Below are 17,108 nucleotides of genomic sequence, written 5' to 3'. Positions count from 1 at the left end.
CCCAAGGTCACTAGCAGACCTTTTAGAGTATCTGTGCTTCAGAAGATGCCACCCAGTAGCTCCCCAAGTTCCTTGACTCACAATATACTGTAATACTGTCACTGACAAACCAAAATGGCCTAACAAGATCAAAGATGGGGAGCTCCTGTAGACAAAATTAAAAGCATTACTGTTATAAGCCTCTAGGCTCATACAGCAAGTTTACTAAGGGATCCTTTATCTGGAAACCCGTTATCCAGAACGTTCAGAATTGTTGAATGGCCGTCTCCCATAGACTCCATTTTATCCAAATAATTAAAATTTTTAAAAATGATTTCCTTTTTCTCTGTAATAATAAAACAGTACCTTGTACTTGATCCAAACTAAGATATAATTAATCCTTTTTGGAAGCAAAACCAGCCGATGGGGTTTATTTAATGTTTACATGATTTTCTAGTAGACTTTGTATGAAGATCCAAATAAGGAAAGATCCATTTTCCAGAAACCCCTAGGTCCGAGCATTCTGGATAACAGATCCCATACCTGTATATAAAATACAGCAATATTAGCCCAATATTTTAGTTTTATTTCCTTTAAGACACAATGGGTGAAATGTAATAACATTCACAAAGAGAACCAATTTTGGAATAAAAATTTGCATGTCACAATGTAATATTCTTCATTAAGCTTTTATTGCATTGTGAATCTGAATTGCTCATTGCGAGCCTTTAACACCTGCTTGAAGGTGGTGTCAAATTTTGGAGATTTTTTTCTTATTAAGAAGTTTTATTACAAACACTGCGTGAATGATACAATTCACAATCGCTATCCAACTGTCGAGTAAGGTGCAAAGGGTTTTTTATGTTAGCGAACCGTTCGCGAGCTTCGAACACCCGCAAAATCATTCGATTCGAACGTTCGAAGGATTTTTCGTTCCATTCGAACGTTTGAAGGATTTTCATCGTTCGATCGAAGGATTTTCATTCGAATCGAACGGTCGAGGGATTTTAATCGTTCGAACGAATGGAAATCGTTCGATTTTAGCGGTCGAATGGTCGCGAACTCAAATTGCGTTCCCAAACGTTCGCGAACATTAGGCGGACGCGAACGGTCGAAGTTCGCGCGAACAAGTTCGCAGGCGAACTGTTCGCTACATCCCTACCCTCCACTACTCGAATGAACTTCAAGTGAAAGGATCAGGGGAAAGTTCTGGGCAGGCAAGGAAACCAAACGTTTACAAGAACGGGGAACTGGGAATGTGGTCGTGGAACACCAGTCAGGCAGAGCAGTACGAAAACAGGAAGCAAGAGAGTAGGCGGGGTCACAGGCGGGGTCAACACACCAGAAGCGAAGTACAGAATTGTGATCCAAGAGAGACATCAAAAACCAGGCAAGAGTCAGGACAGGCAGCAAACTAGACAAGGTCAGGGACAGGTAAGGATCTAAACCGAACATCTGACAAGAAACAGATTTAGAACAGGAAGTGGAGGCTGCTGGGGCGTCCCCACAGGGAGCATGGTCATTTTCTTACACACATACAGTATTATCTCTTTAAATTCTAAAATGTCATTGAATTGAATGTAGTCTTATCAAATGCCTTAATAAAGGCAATATGGACATGAAAGCGCAACAAAATCAATGGAGACATTAAGATGGTTGTGTTTATTCTGCCTTCCCATCAATTCCCATCTATTTTCTACGAAATATAATTGGCAGATCTTCCTGATCTGCAGTTTTTCATGTGGCATTTCCCAAATGGTGGCTGACCTATAAGTAATAAGTGGGAAAAATATTTTTTTTTCACAGAACAAAACGTGTGAGTTTTTCAATAATTCAACCTGTCTTCTAGGAAATATCTCTATTATAGCAAAACTGATTATCTCACCGAAACATTTGTGCTACAGTGAAATGGGATTATTGAGTGTCACTCAACTGGAAACCAAACAAAGCAAGTTGTTGTTGTGGTAGGGATACACAACTGCAGTCATGAATCATAATCAGGGCAAGATTAGGACCTTAAATGCCTATACTTGACATTTATAATGGCTGTATTCTCCAGAATGTTTAAAAAAATACAAATAAAATCGAAATCCCTGCCATCTGATTTTCTTCCAATAAGCTTGCGTTTCATTAACTATTGTTGTGCGATGACAGCCTAGATTGCTAGATGACATTTTTTTTTATTGAGTCAATATCTACTGACCTGTATTTGATATATTTTCATTAAGCGAAAAAGTCAAGCGTAGGAATAATACACAAGTATTGACTAGTTGACAGATATTGATTGCATGTGTGTTGTCACAAATAAACCCATATTAATATCTTCAATCATATTTAGCTTAAAATATACCTAGGGGTGTGTGAGTGACTGAATGGAAATGGTCAGGGATCACTGGGAACATGGCTGGCCATACAGGGCTACTTTGTATTAGGCTTTAAAGAAAAATAACATAAAACAATGCGAATATGTAAAATCCCTATCCTAAATATAATCAGTCTGCAGTTAAATGCAACTATATTGTGGTTCTGTATTTAATTTTTCATTCCCTTCATCAAACTTTTTGTTGGTTTCAGAGGTATAGAAAGCTCTGCATAAATGTAGACACATTTAAACTCAATATCAATGTTCACTACTGCATCTTTTATACACCCTGTAATCAGCGCATATCTATAGAGGACACAGACCTTGCAGGGGTCGCAGGGTGGGGGGCTGTGGGGTCTGCTCCCTCTATAGCTAATAAAAAAAACCCTCCTCCCCAGCCACTCTCTCTTACCAGAGAGGAAGGGGGAAGCAAGTCGTGCAGGAGTGGGAGGAGTTGGGGTGGGATGTGGGCAGGGTGGAGGTGGGACATGAGTAGGACAGAGGTGGGGTGTGGGTGGGGCAGAGGCGGGATGGAAAGTGGATGGGAGGATGGGGATTGGAGTGCACTGGGCCCTCTGAGGATTTTTTTGCAGGGGGGCCTGGCTCACTCTAGTTACATCACTGCCTGTAATAGGCAAGGTAGGAATTTGAAGATGAAAGTGCAAAGGGAGATGAGAGCTAAAGAAACTGTATTACTGAAACATAATTTCTTGAGTATACAAAGGGCATGTCTAAGGGGTTCCATATCTTGACAGAACCCCAGATTACTACAATTTTCCTAGGAGCAGAGACACACGCTCAGATTCGGGGAGATTAGTTGCCCAGCGACAAATCTCCTCTTCTTCGGGTCGACTAAAGTCCCCGAACTGCCTCCTGCCGGGTAGAATCTAAAATGCTGGCAGGATGGCAATTGGTGTGCTTCATTTTCCAGAGTCGCCTGGAGTTGCCTCACGAGGAAGCTTCGGGCGACTTTGAAAAATGAAGCAATCCGAGTGCCATCCCGCAGGTGATTCGGATTCTAGCTGGCGGGAGGCAGTTCAGAGAAATTAGTCATCCCGAAGAAGAGGTGATTTATCGCCGGGCGACCAAATCTACCCAAATCTAGGCGTGTGTGTCTGTCCTAAAAGTTGAGGAAGCTTGTCTCCTTGTCATTCTTCTTTAATGAAGGCTGATAAGATGGTTTAGCTTCTGTCGCCACCTGCTCTGCTTCAAAGCCAAACATGAACAGGAAACATCTCTCACACAAATATATATATTTTATATACAGTCAATAGGATGAGCTGGCTCAAGACGATGTGACTTACTTTATAATATAATTTTTATTGGCTGATTAATTACCTATAAATGTTCCATATTATATCACTAAATGATGTAACACACAAACAAAACAAATTGGAGTTTTCAATATAAAATTGTCTAGCAAGCAAAATGACACTGGCAAATGTAAATATTGTCTTTTAATTTATAAAATGCCTCATGTGTTAATTCTCCACACAGATAACATATTATATATTCAGTTCTTATTTGATCCCAGGGAACAAAAACAGAAGCCAGTCACAACATAAATGTTCAACAGCAAAAACATCACTTTAACTTGATGCGTTGATACACTGTAGGGCTTATCCCCAAAGGCACTGCTCTAATTATTTGTAGGAGGAATGTTCTCTCAATTAGGTTTGCCTGAGTAAATTACATAAAGAGCAGCGTATTCTGCAACCCCTTCTACTTACTGATGCATTGCCGCAACCAGCAAATCCCATTAGCAGCACCTTGAGTGCTTTGCTTCAGTTATTAAGGGTGAGAAAGCATGAACAGGAATATGATTCATTTAGGAAATATACGAGGAATTGGGGATTCCTCATACAAATAATAAAATATATCTGAATTATGAGATAAAATAAGAGACTTTATTACCTTCGAGGTAGCATTCAGACACTATGGGGCCCATTTACTTAGTTCGAGTGAAGGAATAGAATAAAAAAAACTTCGAATTTCGAATGTTTTTTTTGGCTACTTCGACCATTGAATGGGCTTCTTCGACCTTCGACTACGACTTCGACTTCAAATAGAACGATTCAAACTAAAAATTGTTAGACAATTCGACCATTCGATAGTCTAAGTACTGTCTCTTTAAAAAAAACTTTGACCCCCTAGATCGCAACCTAAAACCTACCGAAGTCAATGTTAGCCTATGGGAAGGTCCCCATAGGCTTTTTAAGCTTTTTTGGGTCGAAGAAAAATCGTTCCATCGATGGATTAAAATCCTTCGAATCGAACGATTCGAAGGATTTAATCGTTCGAACGAACGAATTGCGGTAAATCCTTCGACTTCGATATTCGAAGACGAAGGATTTCCATTCGGCAGTCGAATATCGAGGGTTAATTAACCCTCAATATTCGACCATAAGTAAATTTGCCCCTATGTGAGGCTCATAAATATACGGTAGGAAGGAAGGGTGAGCCAGTGATTCTACAACATATAGCCGCCCCCCATAGTCAATCAAGAAGTGAAACGAGGTTGAGCATAGGGTCGAGATTTGAGGACCACAGCAGGTTGAGTATTATGCCAATGTTTTTTTATATCTTTCAAGACGTAAGAGAGGCCTGGTGATGGAACACATATTGGGTAGATTGAAACCACAAAAGGCTTGAATGTTTGATGAATAAATAATATAGGCTTGTAATAGAATTGAGGCCAAACAATTCGTTTTTCCATTGCATTGGTTCAAATTAGGGTATTGATATAGTATCAGGGTTAATTTAAGGGTTTGCAGGATCAATAGATTTATACAGGTATGGGATCTGTTATTTGGAAACCCATTATCCAGAAAGCTTATGGAAAGGTTGCCTCCCGTAAACTCCATTCTATCCAAACAATCATTTTTATAAATATGAAAAAAATATTTCCCTTTTCTCTTTAATAATAAAACAGAACCTTGTACTGGATCCAAACTAAGATATAATCATTCCTTATTGGAAGCAAAAACAGCCTATTATTTTGCAGGACCATAATATTAATTAGATATTCAGGATTTTTCATATGCTTGCCCATGGAAGACACTACTAAAAATATTCCCTTTCTACTAAAAGGCTATGCGTTAGGCATTAGAACCGCACTCCATACAGCATGGATATGACAAGGTGGGCAAAGTGCAAAGATCAGACGCATTGAGGGTATAATATGGTATAAAACAACCATCCTTGCTAAACGATATTGTGTTTCATGTTTCCCTTGACATTCTGTATATTTCCTGGGTGACAGATGGTTTTTATTTAATGTAATAATCTAAAATAAACCTTTGGTGAAGTATGTAGGCCTATGTAAGAACTCCTGGGAACCTAATTTCCATCTGTCTCTCTGTAGATGTTCATCAGATATCCTCGGCAGTTTTCTCCCACATATGCTTGACTAGACACACCAACATAAAGTCATGCTAATAAGTGATATTCTCCTATACACTGGGCCAAGGGAAATTAAGGACAAAAACAGATTGGGGCTTGGAATTCACTATAGAAAGTTCCACATGTCTGTTCATGTATAGTAAAGCTAAAGTCATGATTTTAAAATGCATTGAAAGATGTAATGATCAATATGTATATAGAGCAGACACACTTTGTAGAGATTCTACATCATTCACTGCCCCAGTGGAGCTTACTATCATCCTAATAAACTAATTTCTCTGCCTATGCTATTAAAAGACTATTTACTCCTCCCTCGGAAACCAAATCATACTGGTAACTATATAAGGAAAGCCCTGGAACTATAGGCGCAGGGGCTACATGACAAAGGATCCAGATATTCAGCAGCCACATTACACTGGTTTATGTTTCAAGGGGAACTAGAAAGTTTCTTATTTCAGTATGCTGAAGCTTATACACTATTACATTTTCATTTATGCAATAGTTCCCCTTTAAAGACTGTTAGAATCAGATGCAGCTGTGATTTGGCGAGAAGGAATGTGTTAAGGCAGGGGAAATCTGCACTGGGGGCAGATAGAGGGAAGTGATGTGATGTCAGGGGAAGTTCACTTCCTTTTATTCTGAGTAGGTAGAAACATACCCCCTTCCTTTAGCATATTTTGTGAAATATCAGGAGTTTTTTCTTCTTTATGTTCAAATATTATCTATTAATATCTGAATGTGGATGTTTTCCTGTATGAACTGTTATATTGTGGTTTTGGTACGGTTATACAGTATAAACATGAGAGTAAATATTGTATTAATTCATGTTAATTCCGAATGCTTAATCCAGGAAATGTTGGGGGTCAGGCAGGGTCGGACTGGGGGGCCCGGAGCCCACCGGGACTGCTGGTCCAGGGCCCCCGCCCCCCTACAGCGATGCGCAGAACTCGGCATGACTGTGCATATGCGCCGCTCGAACGCTCCCATGCAAATGCGCGAGCGGCGCTTCTCGGTGCGCTTGCACGAGGGGCAATACGCATCGCCGAAAACTTTTTTTTTCAAAATTTTTATATTGGTAGAGGGGTCTGGCCTGGCGGGGGCCCACGAGGGTCGGGGCCCACCGGGTTTTTTCCAGGCCAGTCCGACACTGGGGTCAGGAAGGAATTAGTTACCTCTTGAGGCACATTTGACATTGGCTGATAATGTATTTTAAGTTCTGTTTGTCACAGCAGCACTAGGACCTTGCCAGAGTACTGCACAGGTAAATTTAGAAGAGGGAGAAAGGAGGGCCAAAAGCTGCTCTTAATTCTACTGACCTACTGTAGGAGGAAAGTCATGAAAATGTTTTCACTATGCAAGATAAAGTGATCACATACAAGAAAATGGAAAACTAGGCCAACCAAAAGCATATATAATTGATTTATTTTCATTGACAGTGGTCCTTTTTAATGAGAATTAAAAAACAGTGAATTTGGTATTCTCTTCTTGACCTTTAGCCTGTGGGAAATTTATAGCTAGAACAATTGGATAGGCTTTTCCCTAATATATATATAGATAGATAGATAGATAGATAGATAGATAGATAGATAGATAGATAGATAGATAGATAGATAGATAGATAGAGATATATATATATATATATATATATACACAGTATATACACAAAACTATTTCTATGTTTAGAAATGTTATTTATCTTTTTACCCCCAAGGGAACCCTCTGATATTGGGGGCTGTAACTTCTTTGCTCTCACCAGGTTTGTATTTCCAGGTCTTCATATATTCCATAATCCAAACACACAAAATGTATTTATAGTATGGAGGCATCCAAAGGGCCATATGAGCAAATTGTATACAGACAAATCCTTCTGATAATCACCAAGATTTGAGGAGGTTTGAACGTTATGTTTAGTCTGATTCATGAAATATCAAATCCTACAGGAAAGTGTTAATCTCTCGAAGTCAAAGCAAGTAAACAGCACTGCTCTTTTCTCTGTAAATGAGCATGATCTTTCGAGCGACAATAGAAAAAAGATCGCCGCGTGTGTTTTTACGCTGGCGATTTGTCGCGATTCCCCATAGACGCCAGCGCAATAGTTTCCCCAGCGATTGCGGATTAAAAGTCGCGGCGAAAAGTCGCCGCGAGTCAAATCGCGGCGCTATCGCCTAGTGTGGCCTTAGCCTAAGTATTGTATCCAGAAAAACTCAGGATCAAAAACTTTAAGAACTGTGGCTTAGTGCCATCAATCAATAGGGACCTAAAAGCCACTAATGAATTCAGCCCAACAAAAACTGGATATTGATTAACCAATGCAGCCCATGAAGCAATAAGTAGTAGTAGAGGACAATATGACTAATTTAATGAGGATATCACAAGAATAAGCTCCGCTCCCAGCCCTGCTGTCTGAAATGTAAACAACAAAAAGTAGACTCATTTCACTACTTTTGGAGTTGTCCTAATGTAAACAGGGTATGGTTAACCTTGGAGAAGTTTTTGAATCTCAAATTGAAGCTCCATATTAAATTAAACCCAAAATTTGCACTACTACATCTGGATTCTCCAGGACTCCTTCCGAAGGAGCGACCCAAACCCCTAAGTGATTCATTGCTCAACCAAATATTGTTGTTTACAGCCGCTACTAAGATATTATTGTTGTTCTTAAATTGGCTGTCTGAATCCACTCCTTCTTTACCAGACATACAGTCCCTTTTAAATCAACTCTGCTGGCAAGAAGCGATAAGGATTAAATCAGCAGAACCCCATCTAAAAAGATTTACTGAAACTTGGTCAATATTCTGGGACCAAATTGATTCTAGCTTTAAACCACGTATTCTGGACTTGTTACAGTTATCATTTTTTTATAGTGGTTAATCTGATGTGTTCATTTCATTCCTTGTATGATTGTAACAGTTAAGAATCTTACATAAATTCACTGAGCGTAATTAGGTTGTTGGTTTTGGTGTAATTTACTTGTTTGTAATCTAGTAAAGTGTTTAGCATCACCAATTAAAAACTATATTTTATTTTTCTTTCTGTGCATTTGGCCACAACAAGTCGTATAGGTGTGCCTCATTGGATAGCTTTTGATCTTTGTTTGAAATCCTGCTTGTTTAATATGAAAACAATAAAAACATTTAAAGAGACAAAAAAAAGAATAAGCTCCCACCAAGAAACATGTGAGGAACTTCTTATGAGTTGTTCGAGTGTGCCCATAAATGTATCCCTTTATTTTCAATTGCAGCCCATAAAAATATTTTCTAGCAGAGGGAGGAAAGAGCAAAAAGAGCCTTGTGTTTCCCACTCTATTTAATCGGCAACAGGTTAAGGCAGATTCAGGGAGATTAGTCGCCCGGCGACAAATCTCCTCTTCTTCGGACGACTAATCTCCCCGAACTGCCTCCCCTGCCTTCCCGCCAGCTAAAATGGAAATCGTGCTGGGCGTGATTCGTTTTCTGAAGTTTTCTTTGGAAAATGAATTAAAACAAAATCTTTACAAAGCACTTGTATTTCCATTGTGTCCTAAATTAATCTTTGGTAGTGTGTGTTTTTCCATAGTTTGCAAGTACATCCGTGCAAATGACTGCTTCACCTGCCTAGATCTTTAGAATCCTTACTAGACTTAAAGGAGCAACTCACCTTTGAGTTAACTTTTAGTATGATATAGTAGGATATAGAGTGATATTCTGAGACATTTTGCAATTGGTTTTCTTTTTTTATTATTTGCGGTTTTTGAGTTATTTAGCTTTTTATTCAGCAGCTCTCCAGTTTGCAGTTTCTGTTATCTGATTTCTAGGGTCCAAATTACCCTAGCAACCAGGCATTTGAACAAGAGACTGGAATATGAATAGGGGAGGCCTGAATAGAAAGTTGGGTAATAAAAAGTAGCAATAACAATAAATGTGTAGCCTATAAAAGCATTTGTTTTCCTATATTGGAGCTAGTAACTCTTCTAACACTTCCTCCTTGTATTTCTCCTCTGCCTCTGTTTCTTACCCTATCCCTAAAACCAGTTCTGGTAGTATTTTCTAGTCACTCAGGATCCATAATTATCTGATAAGAGATGATGGAAACATAGAAAATATCATTCTCATTCTGTACAAACCACCCAGATTCACTGAAAATTCATTGAAAATAGAACCATAAAACCAATCAATTCTGATTTGTCACTTCCATGTCATGCCATTGGCTTGAACAAGCTGAATTGCAAACCAAATAAAACTGTTGTTCTGAGGTTTAACCTGGAGGTTATTGACTGACAAAGAAATCACTATAAGCACCCAATATATACTGTCTTCACAGTCATACAACAGGGGCACCCAATGCAGTGGATTGGATAGTAAGCGTGAGGTTTGGGAGGAATGTCACAGTGATTTCCTATACTCTCAAACTTTTCCCAAACAAAATAATCCAAACCAAAAATCCCTCAAGGAGTATCCATTTTTAATACAGTGCTACGCAATATGTTGGCACTATATAAATACATGTTAATAATAAATAATACAAGGTCCTACCAATATGGAGTTTGCAAAATAAACATTTCCCTTGTATAAAATATGAACACAGATTGTTACTTTAATTGATATTAATAAGAAAACTATGGGCTTAAAGGATCCACTGGTTAAGCGACTATGCAGAGATTGTCAAAGGAAGAGACACACAGGGGGTTAATTATCAAAGTCCTAATTTATCTCAATATTTTCTGCTACAAACTCCGATCAAATCCGCTCAGGTTTTTTTACGCTTATTTAATATTACATTTTCCCAAAAATTTTCTTTGTGGAAAAAATCATATATTCAAGATTTTTTTTTTCGTATTTTTCATCCGATTCTAATGATTTTTTTCAAATTTTCATCTTATTTTCACCATTTTTTTTAGATTTTTCACCCGAAAACAACGAAAAACTTTGGGGTATTGCACGAAACCCAGCGCACATCAAAAAATCATTGCGATTTCTTCCATTGACTTGTATGCAACCTCGACAGGTCTGAGATGCCAGATTTTCTTATTTTGACTTTTCCATCCTCGGGGTTTAATAAGTTCCAAAAAATTCATGATTTCTTAAAATTCCGATTTTATTTAAAAAAATCATGGATTTTTCATGATTTTTGCATTTGGAGTTTAGTAAATAACCCCCCAGTGTTAAAGTGGAGAACCAAGTGCCCCGCGTAGGTGATTTTTCATGGTGAACTCAGTGAGGTTGGGGATTTCCCTGATAAGTGATGCTGTGATGACAGATTCTATTAATGACATTAAATGGGGCAGGAATAATTTCTTGAACAAGGCTATTGTGGTCTCAAGATCTACAGTTAATATATATATTTAGATAGATACAAGATAGACAGACAGACAGACAGACAATAGATAGATAGATAGATAGATAGATAGATAGATAGATAGATAGATAGATGATAGATAGATACTGTAGCTAGACAATAGATAGATACCATAGATAGATAGATAGATAGATAGATAGATAGATAGATAGATAGATAGATAGATAGATAGATAGATAGATAGATAGATAGATAGATAGATAGATAGATAGATGGATGGATGATAGATAGATAGATGATTGATAGATAGATAGATGGATAGATAGATGATAGATAGATGATTGATAGATAGATACTGTAGATAGACAATAGATAGATACCGTAGATAGATAGATAGATAGATAGATAGATAATAGATAGATAGATAATAGATAGATAGATAGATAAGGGATCTTTCTGTTATTTATATCACCCTACTTTAAGTTTACTAAAAGATCATTTAAATATTATATAAACCCAATAGGATTGTTTTGTCACCAATAAAGATTGATTATATCTTAGTTGGAATCAAGTACAAGGCACTGTATTTTTATTACAGAGAAAAGAGAAATAACTTTAAGAAATTTGAATCATTTGATTAAATGAAGTTTTTGGGAGACAAACTTGCTGTCATTCAGAGCTGTGTGCACTGGATTGAACTTGGTGGACTTTTTTCAAACCAACTTAGCGATGTAATTATGTAAGTATTAGCAATCAACCTGAGGTTAGGTTAGGGAATCATTTGTGTTAATATTTTGGTAAAATATTTAATTTGTAATGTCCTACCACATTAGTAGGGCTTAGCACAAAGTGCGCATTACCTTTTAGAACCTCAATTTTAAACATATAGAAACAAATATTTTCCCTTGCTGAATACTAGGCAATACGTTGGGATCCTGAAATAGTGTGACAGCAATGCAAGATTCTGATTATTCACCGATTCTCTCTCTTTATATCATATTACTGCAGGTCTTCTGGTGTCAGAACCTTTAAAAAATTCTGCAAAGATCGGTGCACACCATGCAGCATTGCCGTGGCAACCTGTAAGATTATGTCAAAAGTGACAACACTACGGGCGAGCGAAAAGAAGAAAATATGAGGATGCAGAGGTTACCGGTTCTACTTCATCTACAGTAAAACAGGAGACTCACCATTTTTATCGGCTCTTCTCAGAATCTGTAGGGAGAAATATGAACACTCATTAATATCAATGCATAAATAAACTGCACATTCAAAAGCTAAGAATTTGTGCCACCCACCGTCAAAAAAACATATTCATAGGTTCACTGGCTTCTTACTAAATTGATACTATTGTGTATATGTGCGATAGAGTGTTTAGATTGTAAGCTCCACGGCACAGGAACATGAGTGAATAACTGAACAACCTCTCATTGCCTATTTTGTCATAATCAATTAGATACAGTACATAAACCACTGATTGGAGAGAACACTGCCATGTACCAGGATATCATCTGTAAAGCCTGCAGCTGCTCAGTCTTACGTATTAATGTATGTAATAGAATGATGGCTGACGAGATGGTATGGAATAGGTAAAGGGAAAAGACACCATGATGCATTTAGCAGAGGAGGGGAAAGGATTATTTATGGTGAGTGATATTACTGATTCATACCTTAATCTGTGCTTTTTGTACTGTATATGATTATGGAACGTGGAGTACAATAATAATGAGCTACTATGTATAATTCACAGAGTGTTCTCTACCCATCTCCTTGTAGGTCTGGCACCAGCATTAACCCATTAGTAATAATGCAAATTCATGAATGAGATCAAGGTCCATGGAAAAGGTTTTCCGGACTAAACTAGTGACTGGATCATCACCAGCAGATTGAGTTGTCCAGTTTTCATCTAAGCTTGGTGGCATCTACCCATGAGTTTGATTATTACTTTCCCTTAGAATTATGATCTGATTCTACTTAAAGGGCATGTAAAGGCAAAAAAATACTTTCTTTAATCAAAATATATCTCCAATATACTTTAAGTAAAAAATGTGTATCGTTTTTATAAGAAACCTGACTGTATGCAGTGAAATTCTCCCTTGATTTACTGCTGTGGATAGGAATTGTCAGATGGTCCCTAACTGCTGAGCAGGGAAACAATCATTCTTATGAACAGCAGGGGGACACAAAATACAGCATGTCTAGCCTTATTCTATTATAGACTTTACATGCCCTTTAATTGCAATTAGAATCAGCCCAATTATGGGCAGGTGAACACTTGCTGATACAGCTTATAACTTAGAAATGTGTAGCCTTTAGGGATGGGCGAATTTTTTCGCCTTGTTTCGCCGCGAAAATGACGCTCATAGACTTGTATGGTGTTGTGCATCAAAAAAAAAAGACTTTAATGGCCGTCGACAACATTTCACCAGCGGCGAATTTTTGGCAAAACAAAATGGGTCAAATTCGCCCATCTCTATTAGCCTTCCACTAACACCAGAAATAGAAACATACCGTACCTATATGCATTACTACTTTATCATTTATGGACAGAAGAACAGTTACATGGGTGAATGGGCTGCAAATAGCAACATGCATGTGATATCTGGAATGGCATTCTGCCCGTTTATAGCCAGCAATCTTAGCCCACAACTGCCAGCATCCTTCCAACAGAACAAGGCAACTGGAGTTTAACAGCTGAAGTGACGCATAAAATGATATAAACAATGATAACCATAAATACACCAATACATTATAGAATACAGGGCCTGTTTATTTTCTTGTAAATATATTTGCAGAGAAACCTGGATTTTGCCCATGGCAGTGTTCTTACTGACAAAGTCTTGTGGGCATGAGAGTGATGTGGGAAACATTATTTTCTCCCTTGAAACTATTTTGGATGGGGAAAAGATGATTACATTTTCCAATGCTACAAGAATCCATGACATCTCTACATTCTCTGACGGTTCCCCACATATTGTATAATAAGATTAGTTGGAGTTGATGCTACTGTCCACTAAATTGCATCCTACTCTTTCTGAACAGAACTAAAGTACATTGCATTACAGAATGTTTTGCATTTTTGTGCCTTTACTCCTTCACTGTAGACAAGAAGCTCTATTGCCATGCTACTTATTCTACTTATTCTACATGATACTTATTCAAGATGTTGCTCGTCAAAATTATTTTGACGCCCATTGACTTCAATGCGTTTCACAAATTTTTCGCAGTTTTGCAATTTTTTTCGCTGTATCATGAATTTTTCGGCGAATTGAAACAGATCGCCCATCACTACCAATAACTTGTCATTGTACTTCTTCCTTACTTTAGGTGACATATATTTTATAGGGTGGTATCCTTCAAATGAGGCACCGCTTTACCGCTCTTTGGTAATGAGTTTGCCCCATCTCTGCCCCCACCATAAAACCAGCCCTGCTGACATAAAACAGTCAGCTCTTCAGGCAAAACTGCAATCTGTCAAATGTATATACCAACTTAAAAAATATACAATAATATAACATCATTTTTAGCTCAGGAATTCATGATTTTCTGGGATTACACTTTTTGTCACTCTAATTATCACTATTTTTTTTACCCAGTTCCGTTTATATGAAATTACTAATTGTGATGCAAATTCCATTTTAAAGTCTGGCAAATACTAGGCTAATAGCAAATAGAGCATTCTAAAATCTGTCCTTCTAATAGTTGATTTAGCAATTATTCATTTTCATTAGTTCCACTGGGCTGACCCTGGAATCTTTCTTAAGATGGGAATCGTTCATCTTTAAATGTAACTGTTACATAACTATTGTAATGCCGAATTCATTCCAACAAGCAAAATGTGCGTCTGTGTGTGGGGGGATGTAAAGGAATTGCAGAACTGTCAAAGACTCCATGAAGCACCAGCTGCACAGGTTAAGGTAAAGATATTAGATTGTATTGTTCCATTCAGTCCAAATAGGGTTATAATAAGCCACAATAGGCAATTAACTAAGTAAATAGTAGACTTTTCCCACCAATTCATTGTGTGATGGTTATTATAATAGAGTGTTGTATAACTCCCATTCATGGATATACAGTATTATATAACATAGCACAAACGCATGCAGATTATCCTTCTTGTTCCCCTATAGCACAAACCTAAAATCAGGGGATGTAAAATCAGGGTTCTACTGTGTATATAGAAAGCTGGTGTCAGGAAACTACTGCATACATCTAATTGCATCCCCTGGGGAAAATTCACTCATATATTACATTTATAAAGAATCAGCCATTGCATGTGCTGAGTTCCTAGAGGTTGCCTGGAATCTTACAGTAGCTACGTTGCCTTGCTTATAAAGTTTGATTTATCTGGATCGGTGTGGGCTGCCTCTCCCTCTGGGGCTGGTGTAACAGAATAACAGAAGCAGCAGAATAAGAGAAACAATGAGGAGAAGCCACTTACATCCAGGAAGATGGACATGCCCTTAGTTAGGTGCAGGGATGAGCTGATCTCCTCGGAGGAGTCGGTCCGGGAAGGTGAAGGCATCTCCTGACCATCCATGGCTGGCTGCTCTATCAGAGCTTCTTGCCTGTGTCCTGGAATGTGGCTTCTGCTGCCTGGAATGTGATTTGTGCTCCTGGATGAGGCACGGCAAAACTGGAAAGGCTCAGTCTCAGCAGCAATGTAATATTTGCTAATCCACAGCCAGTTGTCTTGAGTCCCTCCCAATTGTGATCATCCTCCTCATCTTCAGTAGAACCCTCCTCTCTTACTCTCTCCTGCCTTACTGGAGTCCCTATCATTATCATTAGCTCACTTCTTAGTACTCATGTATTGGCTCAGCAGCAAAAAGAGCACAGGCAGCACAGCATTACTGTACAATAAAGCACATTATGGAGCTCAAGGGAAAGTGCCGGTTACATTGTTTCAATGGATAAAAAAGTAACAGTTCCCTGTTGCAGAACAAATCCAAACCTCTTTTCTTTGCTTTCAAATTTAATGCCATCAGCACCATCTAGTGTACAAATAGCAGGTTGCAGCTCATTTGTGAAAATAGAATAGTACAGGGACTTGGTTTAGTGGGAGATTATTGGTGACTCAGAGCAGAGTCTCATCATAATCTAGACCCTTACAGATATTTACTCAGCTTTAATTAGATAAATAGTTTCCATTGACCTGTACTTGCTTTTACACACGAAAAACAATTTACAATAAAGCCCCAAACGGACTCTCTGCAGTTTTGAATGCAAGTACTGTATCTGTCATAATACCTAAAGTCAGACATAAAGGAAATTTCATACTGGAAGAGTAGCACATGCACGGAACTTACTTGCAGGAGGACTGGTTATATATAGGAAATATGGAAATATGACTTTACATGCCCTGTAATTGTAGTTGAGCAAATTGCTGGCAAAAAATCCCATTTGTTAAGGGTACATGTGTCAAAGGGTGGTAGTAGCATTTCTGTATACAGTTTAACACAGATTTTTCATCGCTTGAATTTCCTAGATTTTACTGTTTCACAAATTTTGTTTTGCTCGGCTCCTTGGGAAACATAAAAGTGGGGTTCTACTGTAGTTGTACTTTGTGCTGCTCATTTCTTCCTGCCTCCTGTTGCACCTACTTACATAGGGGAACTCTGGAGGTACCACCTCTAAACCAGGCAGTAAATTCAGGATTTCCTACAGTTTAAGATTACCCACAGTGCCCTGTCTCTATCGTGGCAGCGAGTTTTCTCCAAAAGAATGGGGCACACGTCACTCACATGCATCATGCTGGAAATGATGCCAACTAGACTTGCTCACTGCACGTGCAGTTGTAAATGATCCCTTAAAATATTCAGCCAAAATTGCAGATTTACAGACACTCTTTGCATATTGTTGGATTTTATCTGTACAGGAAATGGAAAGAAATTAAAAAAAAAACAGAGAGTTACAGTAAGGGAGCATACAGTAAGGCAGGGCAAAAGGAGCCCAAAAGCCATTCTTCTATGCAAGAAATGCAGCCAAAGCCTTCAACTATGACACCTGCCACACTCAGGTACAGTGGGAAGAGAAAATACTTATTTTAATACAAAGGCTAGTGCACTCACTTGCTTTTATTGGGATCTAT

The 17,108-nt window shown here is 38.2% G+C and overlaps 1 protein-coding gene across 1 annotated transcript in view; it reads right to left on the bottom strand.

Moving 5' to 3' along the window:
• necab1.S (N-terminal EF-hand calcium binding protein 1 S homeolog) overlaps window positions 1-15,565 on the bottom strand; it is a 94,273-nt gene extending 78,708 nt beyond the window's left edge. Inside the window, exons 1-2 of the mRNA XM_018223812.2 lie at window positions 15,459-15,565; window positions 12,208-12,232 (exon numbers count right to left, since the gene is read on the bottom strand). Coding sequence (XP_018079301.1) covers window positions 12,208-12,232; window positions 15,459-15,557 — 124 coding nt within the window. The 5' untranslated portion in view covers window positions 15,558-15,565. The remainder of the gene's footprint in view (window positions 1-12,207; window positions 12,233-15,458) is intronic.
• Window positions 15,566-17,108: the final 1,543 nt, after the last annotated feature.

The sequence above is a fragment of the Xenopus laevis genome, chromosome 6S (assembly GCF_017654675.1).
Source record: "Xenopus laevis strain J_2021 chromosome 6S, Xenopus_laevis_v10.1, whole genome shotgun sequence".
NCBI classification, from domain to species: domain Eukaryota; kingdom Metazoa; phylum Chordata; class Amphibia; order Anura; family Pipidae; genus Xenopus; species Xenopus laevis.
Note: the sequence above shows the minus strand (reverse complement) of the source record. Positions and strands in the feature narration are given on the sequence as shown.